The 14,204-nt window shown below is 47.0% G+C and overlaps 1 protein-coding gene and 1 long non-coding RNA gene across 34 annotated transcripts in view; one reads left to right on the top strand and one right to left on the bottom strand.

Moving 5' to 3' along the window:
- The window catches only part of TCF7L2 (transcription factor 7 like 2), a 216,145-nt gene extending 209,118 nt beyond the window's left edge, over nucleotides 1–7,027 (bottom strand). For all 33 annotated transcript variants that reach the window (XM_074382888.1, XM_039465066.2, XM_039465065.2 and 30 more), the window contains exons 1-3: nucleotides 6,839–7,027; nucleotides 6,510–6,576; nucleotides 6,182–6,306 (exon numbers count right to left, since the gene is read on the bottom strand). In XM_074382888.1, the coding sequence (XP_074238989.1) occupies nucleotides 6,182–6,306; nucleotides 6,510–6,576; nucleotides 6,839–7,027 (381 nt within the window). The remainder of the gene's footprint in view (nucleotides 1–6,181; nucleotides 6,307–6,509; nucleotides 6,577–6,838) is intronic.
- LOC141580650 (uncharacterized) lies at nucleotides 6,147–7,140 on the top strand. Its single transcript, XR_012512935.1, has 2 exons — nucleotides 6,147–6,217; nucleotides 6,777–7,140. It is a non-coding gene; the product is annotated as an uncharacterized LOC141580650 (long non-coding RNA).
- The last annotated feature ends 7,064 nt before the right edge of the window (nucleotides 7,141–14,204 follow it).

Here is a 14,204-nt window from a genome sequence, read left to right as displayed (position 1 = left end):
TCGCCCACACTCCGGTCTCTACCACAGATAATGCCCCACCCCCAAATGCTTACACATAACTGATAGGAAACACATCTGTGACTAGGTAGAACACCCTGGGTAATGAAGGGACTGCAACCCATCTTTGCTGAGCAAAGCAATATCCCTTTTTAATAGCTCAGTCCAGGGTCCTCCCACATCCCTCCAAAAGGAAACTTCCAATCTCCAATTTCAATTCCCCCAAGTCCAAATCTTTGTCCTCTTGTATTATACTTTTCTAATCTCTCTTAGGCATTTATTCTGTCTCCTCTAGCTACTTTTCTGTGCCTCCTCCCCCAGATACCAGCACATTTTTCACAAATAAGCAGCTCTCCTATCCCCGATGTAAACCTGGATTTTTTTCCCCTCACCTATTACATTCTTTTAATCAACTCTCTTCACCTCACCTCACTTTTTTTAAGAACTCTCACGTTAACTAGTGTACTATGTAATGTGCACATTTTCCCTTCCAGCTCAGGGGAACCTTATATAAATTAAAGAACCGTCTCCCATACTAGGTTTCTTTAGGTATTCTTGGGGAAAATGCACAATATAGGCAATGTAGTCTCAAAAAAAAAAAAAAAAAAAAGGTGGGGGTGTTGGGGGGATTAAGAAAAGAGAAAGGAAAAAGGGAGAAAAGGGGAAAGATGCAAACACCTAGAGCAACTTTGCTTTTGAAAAAGGCATTTGTGCATGGCCCCCACTGAATTTCCATTCCTGAACGTGCTCTTTATAAATGTGTATAACAATAGCCTAGAGGAAACGTACAAGTCAGCTGCCAAAGGAGCGGTGTCTGTCTCAGTAAACTCAGATTGCAGAGGTGGGGGTCAGTGGAGAAGGGAGGGCAGCATTTGCGTTGGGGTACCCCCCCATCTCATTGCTTATAATTAGTGAGAGAAATTTGAGCTACTGCCAATGTCTGCGGACCTCGAATATTATAAGGCCAACGTGGCGTCAAATATCTTAACATTCATAAGTGTTATGGGCTGTAAATAAAGCCTGTGGATTTATGACCTGGTGGTACGCTTGCCAGCAAAAGACTGGGGCACATTTCTTTCAGCAGACCTGTCAAGGTGCAAGTCTGCCTTTGGTTGTAAAATTAACCATTTCCTTCACAAATGTGCTCAATTATAAGTCAGAGTTGAAGACTGACTTACACGGTTGCCAATATTCACTCCCAAAAGAAACTCAGATGCCCACATCACACACACACACCCCTTGGAAAAAAGACCCTCAAGAATTTGGTTCGGTCTCCTGTTCCCAACTTTGAAATGTGTCACCTCAAAAGAATTATAAATGCGGTCAAAGATATTATCTAATGCTACTCAACAAGACTAAAAAGCTTACACCTACTTCCCTGGAAAGTGCTTATTTTTTATTTGGCAACTCCATCGTTTAAAACAAACAGACAAAAAAGAGTAAATCACTCCTTGCCTGAAATCTTCTCCCTTCCCCCAATATAATGTCATCTACTTCCTGTGCAGGAGAGAGCATTTGCTAAATCCAGGTTGTCTCATACTTAACTGCCAATAAACCAACTTCCACATAACTTCCAGACAGCTGGGGGAAAGGTCCTCGGAGTTTTAGTCATGGTCCAGAAACACGCGTCCACACAAAAATGTGCAGCTGTCCCTTCTCTACAGTGCATTTATAATGTGATTGGGGCGGTGGGGCGGGGGGAGGCCTGTCGTGAAACATCTGACAAAATGTAAAATCCTCTTAGATACCTTTTAGTTTACCCACTGCACGTGTGTAAGAGAAGTTGCACCAGGATTTCTCCACCGAGAAATCTAGGCACTTTCTGCACACAGCCAGGGGCACCTCATGGGATGTAAGGAGGCATTCAAAACCTGGAAAGACTTCTACTGTAATCTTTAAAAGCACAGCCTCTGGTGCAACTATTAAAATGCTAGTTTGCTAAAGCAAATATTTTTTTTTTTTTAATGCCTTACAGAACTGAGCGATCCAGCACTGCAAACAGAATAGCATTCTTGATCTGCAAAGCCCCCGGAAACCTTCCGGTAACTTTTTCACAGCTTGCTAAGAAACAGAAAGCTGACCAACTTCCAGCAGTGACTCTAAATGAAATCCCTATCAGTAAAATTAAAATCAAGGTGAAGAGCTCCTAGCTAGAACGAGGATTGTTTTCCTCATTCCTCCTCAATCAGACACGGAGGGCATCAGTCAAAGCTCCTTCCCTTAAACAGTCAAAGTTTCCAAAAACACATCTTCCAGATAAGCTCGTTCATTAGGCTCCCAAATGCCTGAGTTTGTTTCTGGGGTTTCAGAAAGTTTCAGTATCAACAAAGTGGAAAGCGCTGGCATATTTAATTTATAATCATTACAATATGACTTATTGGGTGAAGGTTGAGCCTATAATCCATACTGCAGACATTAAACCCTAACCTATAAAGATTAGCATGGAATTAATATGGTTGCATTGAGATTGAAATCTAAACATGTTCGCCATAAATATTTCTGAAGGAGATGAAAAACAATTAGCATAAATACCAAAGAAGGGCAAGAACACCTGTTCTTTTTCAGGGCGATAAGCATTTTATTGTTCTCTATTTAAAATGTAATGACCTGTGTAATTACAGTAATATTACATTGTTATGTAGGGGCTTGGAATGTCACACTTTGAAAAGTGTTGTCAAAACAATCAGGGGTGAGGTGGGGGGGTGGGAGGACAACTGGGAAGGACCACCATTAACCCCTCACACTCCGAGGTCTACATCTTTTGTATGAGAAAGGGTTATGTTGTTTCAGTGAGGAGAAAACATCCATTTTTCACAAACCAAAAAGAGAAACTGCCCGGCTAAATAAAACCCCAATGAATAGGCCCCTCTCAGTTTCCTTTAAATGCTGGATTCCAAGTTCAAAAATGAATTCAAGATGCAGCTTATTTATCTGTTCAACCTAGTAGCAAACAGCTCAGCTGAAAAGCAAGTAACTCTGAATAAGAGAAGACGCAAGGACTCGAATAATCAACTCCTTAAGAAGAAATTTCAAACCGAACTGGAATTTCAACCGCCGTATTCCTCTTTCCCCTTTGGCAGGAGGGAAAAAGAAATGTAAAACTACTTTTTCCAATCAACTTTAATAGGTTACAGTAGTCTTATCTTTAGTATACAAATGTTACCACAGTTCTAATATTTGCAGTTCTAACACTTCCCATCTACTTAACTAGACCTCTCCTTAATGCTCTTTTGTATCTGAATCTGTCTTTTTAAAAGCCATTCCTATTAACTGTATCAAAGACTAAATTAATATTATGCAGAAATCCTTGTCATTTTAAAATAAAATTATTACTATCAAGCTTTATGGCATCTTCAGCAATTAAAGCATTATTCTTGAGGTAATGTATTATTCATCATAAGCCGATTAAATAATACTAATTCTTTACATTCTTCAATTAAAAAGCAGAAATCAGGGTTCCAGAGAGTTTGCTTTTAAAGATGCAGCTGCTTACAGGTACATCATAAGTAACAGAAAATGTAGCAAAAATCACCACCACCAAGGAGCAAAGGGAGAAGAATAAAGCATACAAGGAATTTGTCTTCACACCTTGCTATTAAAAACACACCCTATAAAGCACTAAGAATTTCAGAAGAGCATGGGAAGCCTGCTATCTTGCTAATATAGATGCCTCCATTCCTCCCGCAGCTGTATCAAATCTGGAATTGCAAGCTGGCCCTCTGATTGAAGACGTCAGGAGTGACACACAACAGCCTACCGTCCTTATTTCCATGGCTCTGCTGACCAGCCTAAATAAATAACTTTAATTTTGGAGCACATAATCTAACCCAGGTAACAGAGAGGAAGGAAGAAGGGGCAGTGTACACAAAAATGTCTGCTGGTGTTTGACATGTAAATACTAAAACTGCCTACTGAGTTCAGAAATGTCTTCTCAGACTCAACCTGATGTCACAGCACCAGGCCACCCGCTATGTCCACAATTAAAATAACTAGACGGCGTCTATTCCTATAATGCCCACAAAAGGGACCGATCATTGGGAGCCTTCCTTTTCACACCGGGAAATCATTTATTTGCCTTTAACAATTTCCCTGTTTGCTAATTACAGCACAACACAACTGCTCAAGTTTGAGAAGGGATGGCAAGATTGCCAGCATCAGACAGGGAGTTTAAAGAGAGTCAAGAAAGCTGGCAAGCCAGCTATCAAAGCTCAATATTCAGATGGTTAAGTGGATTTTAAAATAATACCAGGGAGGTTTCCATCGGAAGGGGGAGGGGAGGAGAGGCAGAAATTCTCAGGAATTCTTTGGAATGTTGCTTGGTCCGGTTTATTGGTAGGAGAATACCGCGATTCTGAGCCGAACGGTCCCGTTTAAGATGACACACGAGCTCCCAAGAAAAATACAAAGTAAGCGGACTGTGCTTCCCCTACAGCTGCAAGCCCAGAGCGCGGTCCCTGCAGCCTGGCGGAGCTGGCCTTGCAGGAGGGGGTCGGGCCGAACCGCTCTCCCAGCTTCCCAAGCATGCCTGGGCGCCGGGCAGGGGGGGAATAATTATTTCTCTTCCCTAGCCATAAAAAATGACCGGTCTAGCATGCCCTTGCCATTTTGCCAGGGCCCAAAAAAACAAGTCAAACCTGATAGTTAATATTTTAATGCTTAAAAACACTTGTAGATCTGATCGACTCCCGTCCGGCAAGCCCTCGGCCATTAGCACCGAATCCACGGCTGCTGAACAGTGGGTGCGTTATTTCAAATTGCTATCTAGAGTTACCGAAAAAGAAAAAACAAAAGTCGTGTGTGTAAATAAGGGGTAAGGAGACCAAACCGGAGAAGGTGTAAAATGACAATCCCGGGAAGCCGGGCACAAACGCGTCTTGCGTCCAGAGATTTGTAATCCAGGCTTCTTAGAAGAGGGAGGGAGGGATGAGGAGGAGGGGGTTCAGGGTGAGGGCAAGGGGCAGAGGCCGGTGGGGGAGGGGATGAGCCGTCTTAACAAACGTCAGGGTTGGGCGCGGGACGGACGCTGCAGGAAGCGCCCCCGGGGCCCGGCACCCCGCGCTGCCCTGGGGCCCACAAAGTTGGCTGGCCGGCGATCGGCGACCCACTCCCTGGAAGGATAGGCGCCCCGCCTCCCTCGGCCCCTGCACCTCCTTGAGCCCGCACACCCTGGTCTCTGGCCCCTCCAGGGCCCACGAAGGGCCTACACGGAAGCTGGCGAGCGCAGACCCCGCCATACAACCCAAGGCGCCAAAATTCCCTAGAAATACACAAGTCTGCTCTGAGGACGCCATCCGGCTGCACACAAACCCAGAACCCGGGCCGCAGGGGCCTCCCCGCCCCGCTCTGCCCCGCTGCCCCGCGCGGCCCAGAAGAGCCCGCAGCCAGCGCACCGGGCAGCCGAGCCCGCCACCGCGCCCAGGGCGCTCGCGGCCCTGCGGGTTGGCAAAGAAAAGGGCTCCTCAGAGCCCCCAAGTTTGCGGTGGGACCAATCTGGGAAGTGTGACCTTCCAGGGGAAGGAGGAAGGAGAGCCGAGAGCCCGCGATCGCCACTAGAAAGCTAAATACACAGCTGCCCGTAAGAGAAAGCCAAGGCGCCTCTCCAGGGCCCCCGGCTCTGCGCGCTCGCCAGTTCTCAAGTCCAACGCCTGGAGGAAACCCACTCTCTACCCCGCGCGTCGGGCGCAGCACAGTCACTCGGGGCCCGCAGCGGCAGCCAAGGGGTTAACCGGGGAAAGCCCAAGACGCCACAGAAGAGGGAAGGAAGAGAAGGAGAGAGAGAGGGAGAGAGAGCAAAGAAAGAGCCACACAGTTATCTTCCCAGGGTGAAGAAACAACCACCGCCACCAAAGGGGGAGGGGGAACCAGAGCGCAAAAGAAAAGTTCTTCGGATTCCCCCCCACCACCACAACAAAGCCCTGCTTGGACAGAGAGGTCTCCCCAACATCACGAGGCAGCAAACTGAAAGCAAGAACGTGGCGAAGTGCAAACAAATCCAGTCCACAAAAGGCAGAAAAGTTTGGAGAGTTTCGGGCCGCCTGGGCCACGAGCGGGGGAGGGGAGGGAGGGAGGAGAGGAGGCGGGGAGGGGGAGGCGGGGAGGGGGCAGGGCAGGGGCCGCATGCAGGGCCCGGCGGGCGGCGCGGGCGGGCGGGCAGCGGGCGGGGGCCGGGCGCGGAGGCACTTACGGTTCGGGCGGTGGGCGAGAGCGATCCGTTGGGGAGGTAGGGGCTCGTCAGGTCGGGGATCATGATGAAGGGGTAGCCGGGATACGGTGGCCCCTTAAAGAGCCCTCCATCTTGCCTCTTGGCCGCTAACATGGCGGGGCGGCGAGGGGACGGCGGCGGCCGCGCGGAGCGGGAGAGAGCGAGGAGAAACTTTTTAGAAAGTGCCCCGAGGGGCCGGGCGCCCCGGCCGGGCCGGCGCGGGGCCGGGCCGAGCGGGGCGCGGGGCCGGGGCGCGCGGGGCGGGCGGCCGGCCCGGGGGGCGGCTGCGGGGCGCGCGGGGCGTACTCACCTTCTTCCAAACTTTCCCGGGATTTATCTCGGAAACTTTCGGAGCGAGGCGGAGGCCGTCTTTCCGCCTTCCCGGAGGGGTGGAGGTGGGGAGGGCGAGGGGCAAACGCCACGCAGAGGGGGGAGACGGGGGAGAAAAAGAATCGGCGAGGTCGGGGTGGAGGGGTAAAAAAAACAGGGTTACAAGTTTTTGCAATGGTGGCACCGCACGCACACGCCGCCCGCCGGGCCCCGCCGCCGCCCCCAGCCCCGATTTCTCCCCTTTCAGCAACATTCGCCAAGCCCAGGAAACAGATAAAAAACCCCACCAGCCCGAGGGGCTTTTCCTACCTCGGAATCGGAGGAGCTGTTTTGATTCGTTTCTGATTCATTGACTAGAGACGATTTGACATCAGCTAAATCCCTCTCCGCCGAGGAGTTTTCGGAGCTCTTCTCCTCCTGCTCGCCCTCGTCTTTGAAGGAAATCAGTTCGTCGTTGGCGCCCAGGTCATCCCCTCCACCGCCGTTCAGCTGCGGCATTTTTTTTCACCCACCAGCAGCAATTTTGGAAGAAAAATGAAGGAGGAAGAAAACCAAAAAAAAATCACCCCCAAAAAGTTTTGCCCCCCCCCCAAAAAAAATTGCAAGAAAAAGACGAGTCCAAGGTGAACTTTTTTTTCTGCTTGGGGGTCTTTTTCTCCTGGGGAGGGGAAAAGAGGGAGGAGGGGAGGGGAAGGGGGGGGAGATCTTCTGCACGCGTGAGTTTGGGTTTCTTTTTTCTCTCGTTCCCAAGGATCCGATCAATGTGCAAAAAAATAATAAATAAAAAAGGGGGGTTAAAAAAAAAAACACCAACAACAACAAGAAGTCAGATATAAAGAGCAAAGGGGGGGGAAGCCGAAGATACAGGAGGTGCTCGTGCCGCTCGGATTTGAGTGAGTTGAAGTTAGACTGAGAGCTTTTCAGTTCAAAGGCGGCGCTGATTGACAGATAGAAAAAGGGGGATCGAAATCCGGAGGAACGGAGTAGTCTGGGAGCGGAGATTATTGACAGGGCGAGAGGAACACACTGCCTTAATGAGATGCCGGAGGGCGGGGCCGGCCCGGTGACGTGTGCATAAATAAACAGCCCGGGTGGGCGGGGCGGGGGCGGCTAACAATGATCCTTTCGGGCGCCGGGAGCGGGAGGAGGGAGAGGAGGAGGAGGAGAGGGGCGGGGACGCAGGGGCGAGACGGAGGGAGGAGTGTGCAGGGGGAGCGGCCTGCGCGGAGTGTGTGCGAGCCCGGGATTCTGGGCGAGGGTGCAGGGACTCGCTCCGGGAGGGGGCGGTTTCAGAAAGACAATGCGGGGTGGGAGAGGAGGAGAAGGGGGTGGCGACCAAGTCAGGAATCCGAGCCGAGGAAGGCGGAAGGAAAGCCCACTTGGGGGGCGGGGACGGGGAGAGGCCCAGAAAAAGTGCACTTTAGAAATATTAGAAATAAGTCTTCAGAGAGGGGAAAAGGAAGGGTAGAATTGTGAGAAAGTGGCGGCTGGGGGCGGGGCTTGCGGGGGGGGGGTGCTTGGTGGTGAATTCAGCAGTAGAATCAGCCACCCTTGGGCGGCATGCGACAGAGGTGGTCAAAAGGAAAAATCAACCCTCCACTTTCAGACAGCTTAGAGAAGTGAAGGGGCTGGTCAAAGTTCCTGGTCATCTACAATGAAAGAAGCTATTAACCCATGAGGCCTCCCTCCTTCCTTTTGTGTTTATTAGTAGTGAATCATTTCATGAAATGTTAAGTCCCACTAGGATAAATATGCCAAAATGACTTTTGATCCAAAAACAAATACTAAATGTCAGAGACATTAAAAGTACCCTTAAGGAAAAAATATAGGATTCTTTTACATGTAGAGTGGTGTTTTAGTGGGGTTTTTTTTTAAACTGATGTTGGAGCTGGTAGGATATGAGCTAGAGTCAAAGTCCTTTTTGACTTCGGAGGTGAAAAGTTTGGGCGTTAACACCGCCAGGGAAAAATAAAACTGAAAGTTCACCGGGCCCCTGGGATCAGTTGGGCTGCAGTTTTTTTCGAAGGGGATCTGAAATGAAATCCCCGAAAGACTGACCAAATAATCAAAACGTAGGTGGCTGTGGCAGGAAATTGCTAACGAAACCATTGCTAGGAGACCTCTGGGAGGAGATGGGAAACCTGGGGCTTGAGGCAGGTATTTGTTGACTTTAAGTTACTAGAGGAGGAGCAAACTGATTTGCTACAAAATGGGGAATGGGATTATGTTAAAAAGGAAAGGCCCGGCTCCCAAAACTCAGTGTTGCTGGGTGATACAGCAAGAAGATTCATTTTTGTAGATATCCGGTAAGAGGTAGACTGGACACTACAACATGAGAAAGAAAAAAAGGAAAAAGGAATAAATCAGTAGGATTTAGCAAATTGCCTCTCAGGAGCAGTATTAATCTAGAGTCCAAAATGTAATCCCACCCTTTCCTGAAAAAGCTCACCTGCACTTCAGCTGGCCCATCAGCACCGAGATTTCCAAAAGAAAGCAAATTTGCCATGTAATATTTAGAGAGTTTGGGGTTTCAGCAAAACTGTTTTATAGGCTAAGGTCTCAGAAAGAAGACTACTAAAAATAATGATACCGAGATTGACAAGGCCAATGAATTCCCCTGCACTGGAAAAAATTCACAACCACATTTGCACACTAAAGAAGAAGATGCAGGCAAAATAAAAATGGGTTGGGGGGGAGGCAGAGGAGAATCACTGTAACTCCCAACTTTAATATTAATCAGAATATCAGAAGTAGAGTGAGAAGGAGCCTGAAAAGAAGTAAAACAAATGTGTACATTTAATCAGACAGGATTGCATAGGATACAAAGCACAGGACTAATTAGTCTCAGCAGGTAGGACTAACCTTCAGACTTCATAAATAAATAAGGCGGGCGCAGTGTCTAAGAGCGAGACAGAAAGGGGATTATTTCAAGACACCAAGTAAAAATAGGAAGAATGAAATGCTTCACTGTTAAATCCATGTACAAATAGATTTAACAGTTTCCTTTTTTAGCTCTTTTACTTGGTTGCCTTTAAATTTACACATTTAGCGAAATAACCATAGCTTTATACACTTGCTAATTGTCACCTGTATACTTGATGTGCCTGAGTCTGACTATACGCAGCGTAGACTCCTAGGGCTCATTTTAGGGGCTTATTTACTTAAACTGGAACACATTTATAGGAACTCAGTGTTACGGCAAGTTCTTTGTCCTGTGTGGTTGTTTTTTGGCTTTTTCTTGTTGTTGTTTTTTTTAAATCTAACTCTGCTCTGAATTAAGTTGGATAATGAGGTCTTCTATGTCCTTTATAGTACAACCTGTATAAAAAAATCTCATGAATAGACTGAATTAAAATTTTAAAGACTGTTCTTATTGATTTTACTATACTGGCCTGCATTTTTATCATATGTAAATACCAAGGGCTTTCTTCTGATGATGAGTAACTTGACTCATTTTGGCATATCCTTATTTTTCTCATCCAAAGGGAACTCTTTTGAGTCTTTCCTTCCTTAAATCTCTGATTTAATTAAGCAATTAAAAAGTTGTTCTGTGACGGTGCATGTTCCACATTGAATTTCGTTGCTTGGTGCGGTAGAAAGGCTTGAGTAGACCAGCAAGATCTCAGAGGGGCCACATCCCTGATGCTCTCAGGGTCCCTCAGGTGATGCCTGAACTGAGGAGGGGGAGGGGTGGCAGAATTGGAGCTTCAGTTGCCAAGCAGCAAGATATTGAAAAATACCTTGAATACTATTTGAAAAAAAGGCAGGTTGGCCCACAATGTGGATGTGTCATTTATAGCTTTGGTGGGAAATTTTAAACAACAGTTGACTTGAGTCCAAGTGCTGAGGCAACTTCTCTCTGTGGATACTGATGACTCCTGGTTTGTAGGACCAAGAGTTCTGCCCAAATGACAGATTCGAAAAACACGGGAAACCAGACCAGTTCTGACGTTAGCCTGAACCAAGAGATTTTGCTGCCTTGGGCTCTGCATGTTGGGAGGTGGGTGGGATGGGTTGGGGAGCTGTGCCTTCATCCCTTGGAGTCCAGTTTGGTCTCTGCATGCTATGGGGGAGGGCAAAGAGAATCTGGGCCCTCACACCTTGGAGTCCATTCCTGGCGCCAGTTCGGGTCCTGAACTGTAAAGTAGCTGTTCCTCGGCCTCCCTGACTTCCACCTCGCCCTCTTCATCCGCTGCCCTCTGCTGCGTCTCTTCTGTTTTCTCCTCTCCTTCAGTCTTCCCTTGATTAAATCTTTCTCTTTGGATTCATGTTAATACCTTAAAACTTAAGCGGGTGGGTTACCTCTTCCAGGGGGGCTTCCTTGTTCATCCCTATCAATGAACATGAACAGGAGACCCTGGTTTACACAAACCACCTTTTAGGTGTTGATTCCCCATGGGGGAGCTATGGGGAAGCGTTAAGTGCTCAATGAAATACAGGAATGTGCCGGACAGGGACTGCAGAAATAGGCTGGCCACAGGCAATGTCTCCCGAGGCCCCTTCTCCTTGTCTCACCTGGTGCATGAGATGGTTAGAATGGACTTTTTAAAATTGCCTGTGAATAGTCAAAGACTCCATCATTTCACCCGACGCCCCAGTTATGGCTCAGAGATTCACGCACACCAGCAAAGAAAACAAACCATATTGAAAGCTTGACTCTGGAATTTGAGAAAAACAAGGCTAGTCTGTCAGATTTACCCAAAGTGGGGAATACATGTTGACAACCATAATCAGCTCCCCCAATCCCTCTGCAAGATTCTACTAAGTTACCCTTGACAGTGATATGTACATGTGTGGGTGTGTGTATTTGTGTTCCTGTGTGATTTTTCTTTAAAGATCTGGGTTCCAAGATGGATGATCTGTTACCCGCTGTGTTGGACTTATCTATGCCGGGAGTGTGCTGAGGGAAGCCAAAAAAAGAATCTGAAAACATAAGGAAGCTATAAAATGGGGAAATGTTTAGAAGCCAAAGTCCTGATTCCACTGTGAGATTTTCTGTTTGCTTTTTGTTCTGCGTGGGTGATGGTTCCTTATTTGGACCTTGAGGAAAGCTACTCCCTTAGCCAACATAGGAACGTTAAAAATTGGACACCCAAGAGTTTTCAAATTTAGCAAGAGGAAGGGTTAGGCAAAAGCTCCCACTTCACAGGCATCCTCTATCCCCCCCAGTGACTCCGTGAAGGGACTTGGAAAGACACACACTCTCGTCCCTTGAAACCCTGAGGAACACTCTTCTGTTCAGACATTTTTCTGAAGTGCCTAGCTTGATCACCTTGCTTCAGCTAATAACAGGTCTGGGTAATAAAGTGACAATAATACCTGATGATCCAAGGGTTAATGGGGAGATGTATGCATCTGTACAGGGTTTCATCACCTGCTTTCATAAGCCGATTACCACTGCTATAGGCATTTGTGACAAGAACAGCTTTCTGAAAGACATCAGTCCTCCATAAATATACTTTTCTTATTGACAAGATGTCTTTTAACCCTAATAGTAATGGAAGAAGGCCAATAAATGAAACATTTACTGCATAACTTGCCTTATTTTGGGGTGGTGTACAATTCCTTTCTAGCTGTCTCTAGAAGATTTTTTTCAGCCTAATTTGCTCCCTAGAAATTTCGCTCGCTGCAGTTATACGTCTATGACGTTTTATTGCCTGAAGCCAAGTCTGCATAAGAACTTTCTTAAGATATACTTATCCTAATGCCAAGCTACAGCAACTGGGCTGCTTTATGCTGAATTATTTGTGCTACCCTGATATACAGGGCAGAGACTTCCCAATAGTTATTGCCATAGGGTAGGTCTAAATGTTTCTGAGAAGGGGAAAAGAGGCAGGAAAAAGGTGAAAAAAGTTTCATCTAGGTTGATTTGTAGAAGTCTTTAGAATTAATAATTGGGTACGTATTTAACATATTAAAATGCCCGAGGTTTTCTTTTGTTTCCTCTTTTTAAAATGGCTTCAATGACCCCACCCTGACTCATAGAACATCTTTGCCCACTCAAACCCATTGCTGTGTTCAAAAATGTCACAGATACCAAAGCACCTTCCACTAAAACATGGGCACCTTAAAATGAGGCAGAGACTATGTCCCCCGGCATTGAGCAATCTCACAATTGCTTATGTCTGCTCAAGCCGCAGAGCAGGTGAAATTTCAGGAGAGAAGGATGCCATTGTTTCCCCCTTGAAATTCATCTCAGTGTCGGGGGACACACCTGCTTCTGGCCAGAAGCAATATGGGACGGGAGGAGGTAAAAGATCCAGGAGATTCCCAGGTCCACAGTGTAAAGATTTCAGACTTGGTCCCCACTAGGAATCCACAGCAGCATCAGCCCCAGTCTTTCTTGAGAAAAGACTAATCTATGTTGACCGAATCACCTGAGACTGGATTAGAATCAGCAACTCAGTCTCCTCCCTTTCAAAATCCTAAATGTTTCTGCATATTCCAAATTCCAGATTGGTATGAGTGGATTAGGTTTCCTAACAAAACACTCATTTGGATGGGGAAGGGGAAGAAGTTTCAATGAATGAGTTCCGGGATCTGGAGTGAGTTAAGATCTCAGTATAGACAACAACATGCAGCACGAGGTTTAGCAACGAGAGATGTGTCCAGTGGACTGTCATGTCCTCTTTAGCAAACACCAGTTCTTGGTAGCCAGAGGGCATGCTGTACATACCTAGAGCAAGAAGGGGAGCATTAATCATTGTTAAAGGTTCCAGTACACTGAGAGCGAGAGGTTATAATAACCCCCAAACTCCATAAGAAACACGGGAGCTCCTTCCAGCACCCCCACCTATGGAGACGTGGTATTTCCCTTTGCCTGTGTCCCCACACACTGAATTTCTAACGACTTCAGACACTGTTGGAAATCCTCTCCGTACTTTTTAAGGGTGGCCAAGGTTCCTGATGGTCTGTTGTCAGCACAGGGATGCAGTTTCCTTGTTCTCGTCCTGCAAAAGGCTCTGCTTCCAAAGAAACTCAAGTCTTAGGCCAGGAAGAACCGGAAGAGGCCTCCCGGGCCCCACCACTTCCCATTCTCCTTCCAATCAATGTGCTTTAGGGGCTAGAGGCCTCATAAGTGATGGCATCTATATGTCTGTGAGATCCTCCTGGCCCTGCCAGGCCCTGCCACCCACCCTAACGACAAAGGTTATGACTCTACCTGGAAGTTAGATGGAACATTTTCTTAGGGAAAGATCTGATATTAATGTCTGTCTTTCTTCTTCGAAGGCACCTCACACACCTCTTTATACAAGAAGCGTCTTTTTTTTTGAGACAGAGTCTCTCATCGTTACCTAGGCTGGAGTGCAGTGGCGTGATCTCAGCTCACTGCAACCTGCGCCTCCTGTGTTCAAGTGATTCTTCTGCCTCAGCCTCCCAAGAAGCTGGCACTATGGGCACATGCCACCACACCTGGCTATTTTTTTTTTTTTTTTTTGTATTTTTAGCAGAGACCGGGTTTCACCATATTGGCCAGGCTGGGCTTGAACTCCTGACCTTGTGATCTGCCCACCTTGGTGGCCCAAAGTGCTGAGATTACAGGTGTGAGCCACTGCACCTGCCCACAAGAAACATCTTTCTAACATGATCTTCTGGATGGTCATGGTATATTATTGCTGGGTACAAAAAAAAAAAAAAAAAAAAAAAAAAAAAAAAAAAAAAAAAAAGCATGTAC

This window comes from Saimiri boliviensis, chromosome 12 (assembly GCF_048565385.1).
Source record: "Saimiri boliviensis isolate mSaiBol1 chromosome 12, mSaiBol1.pri, whole genome shotgun sequence".
In the NCBI taxonomy this organism is placed as follows: domain Eukaryota; kingdom Metazoa; phylum Chordata; class Mammalia; order Primates; family Cebidae; genus Saimiri; species Saimiri boliviensis.
This window is presented reverse-complemented; position numbering and strand designations above follow the sequence as displayed.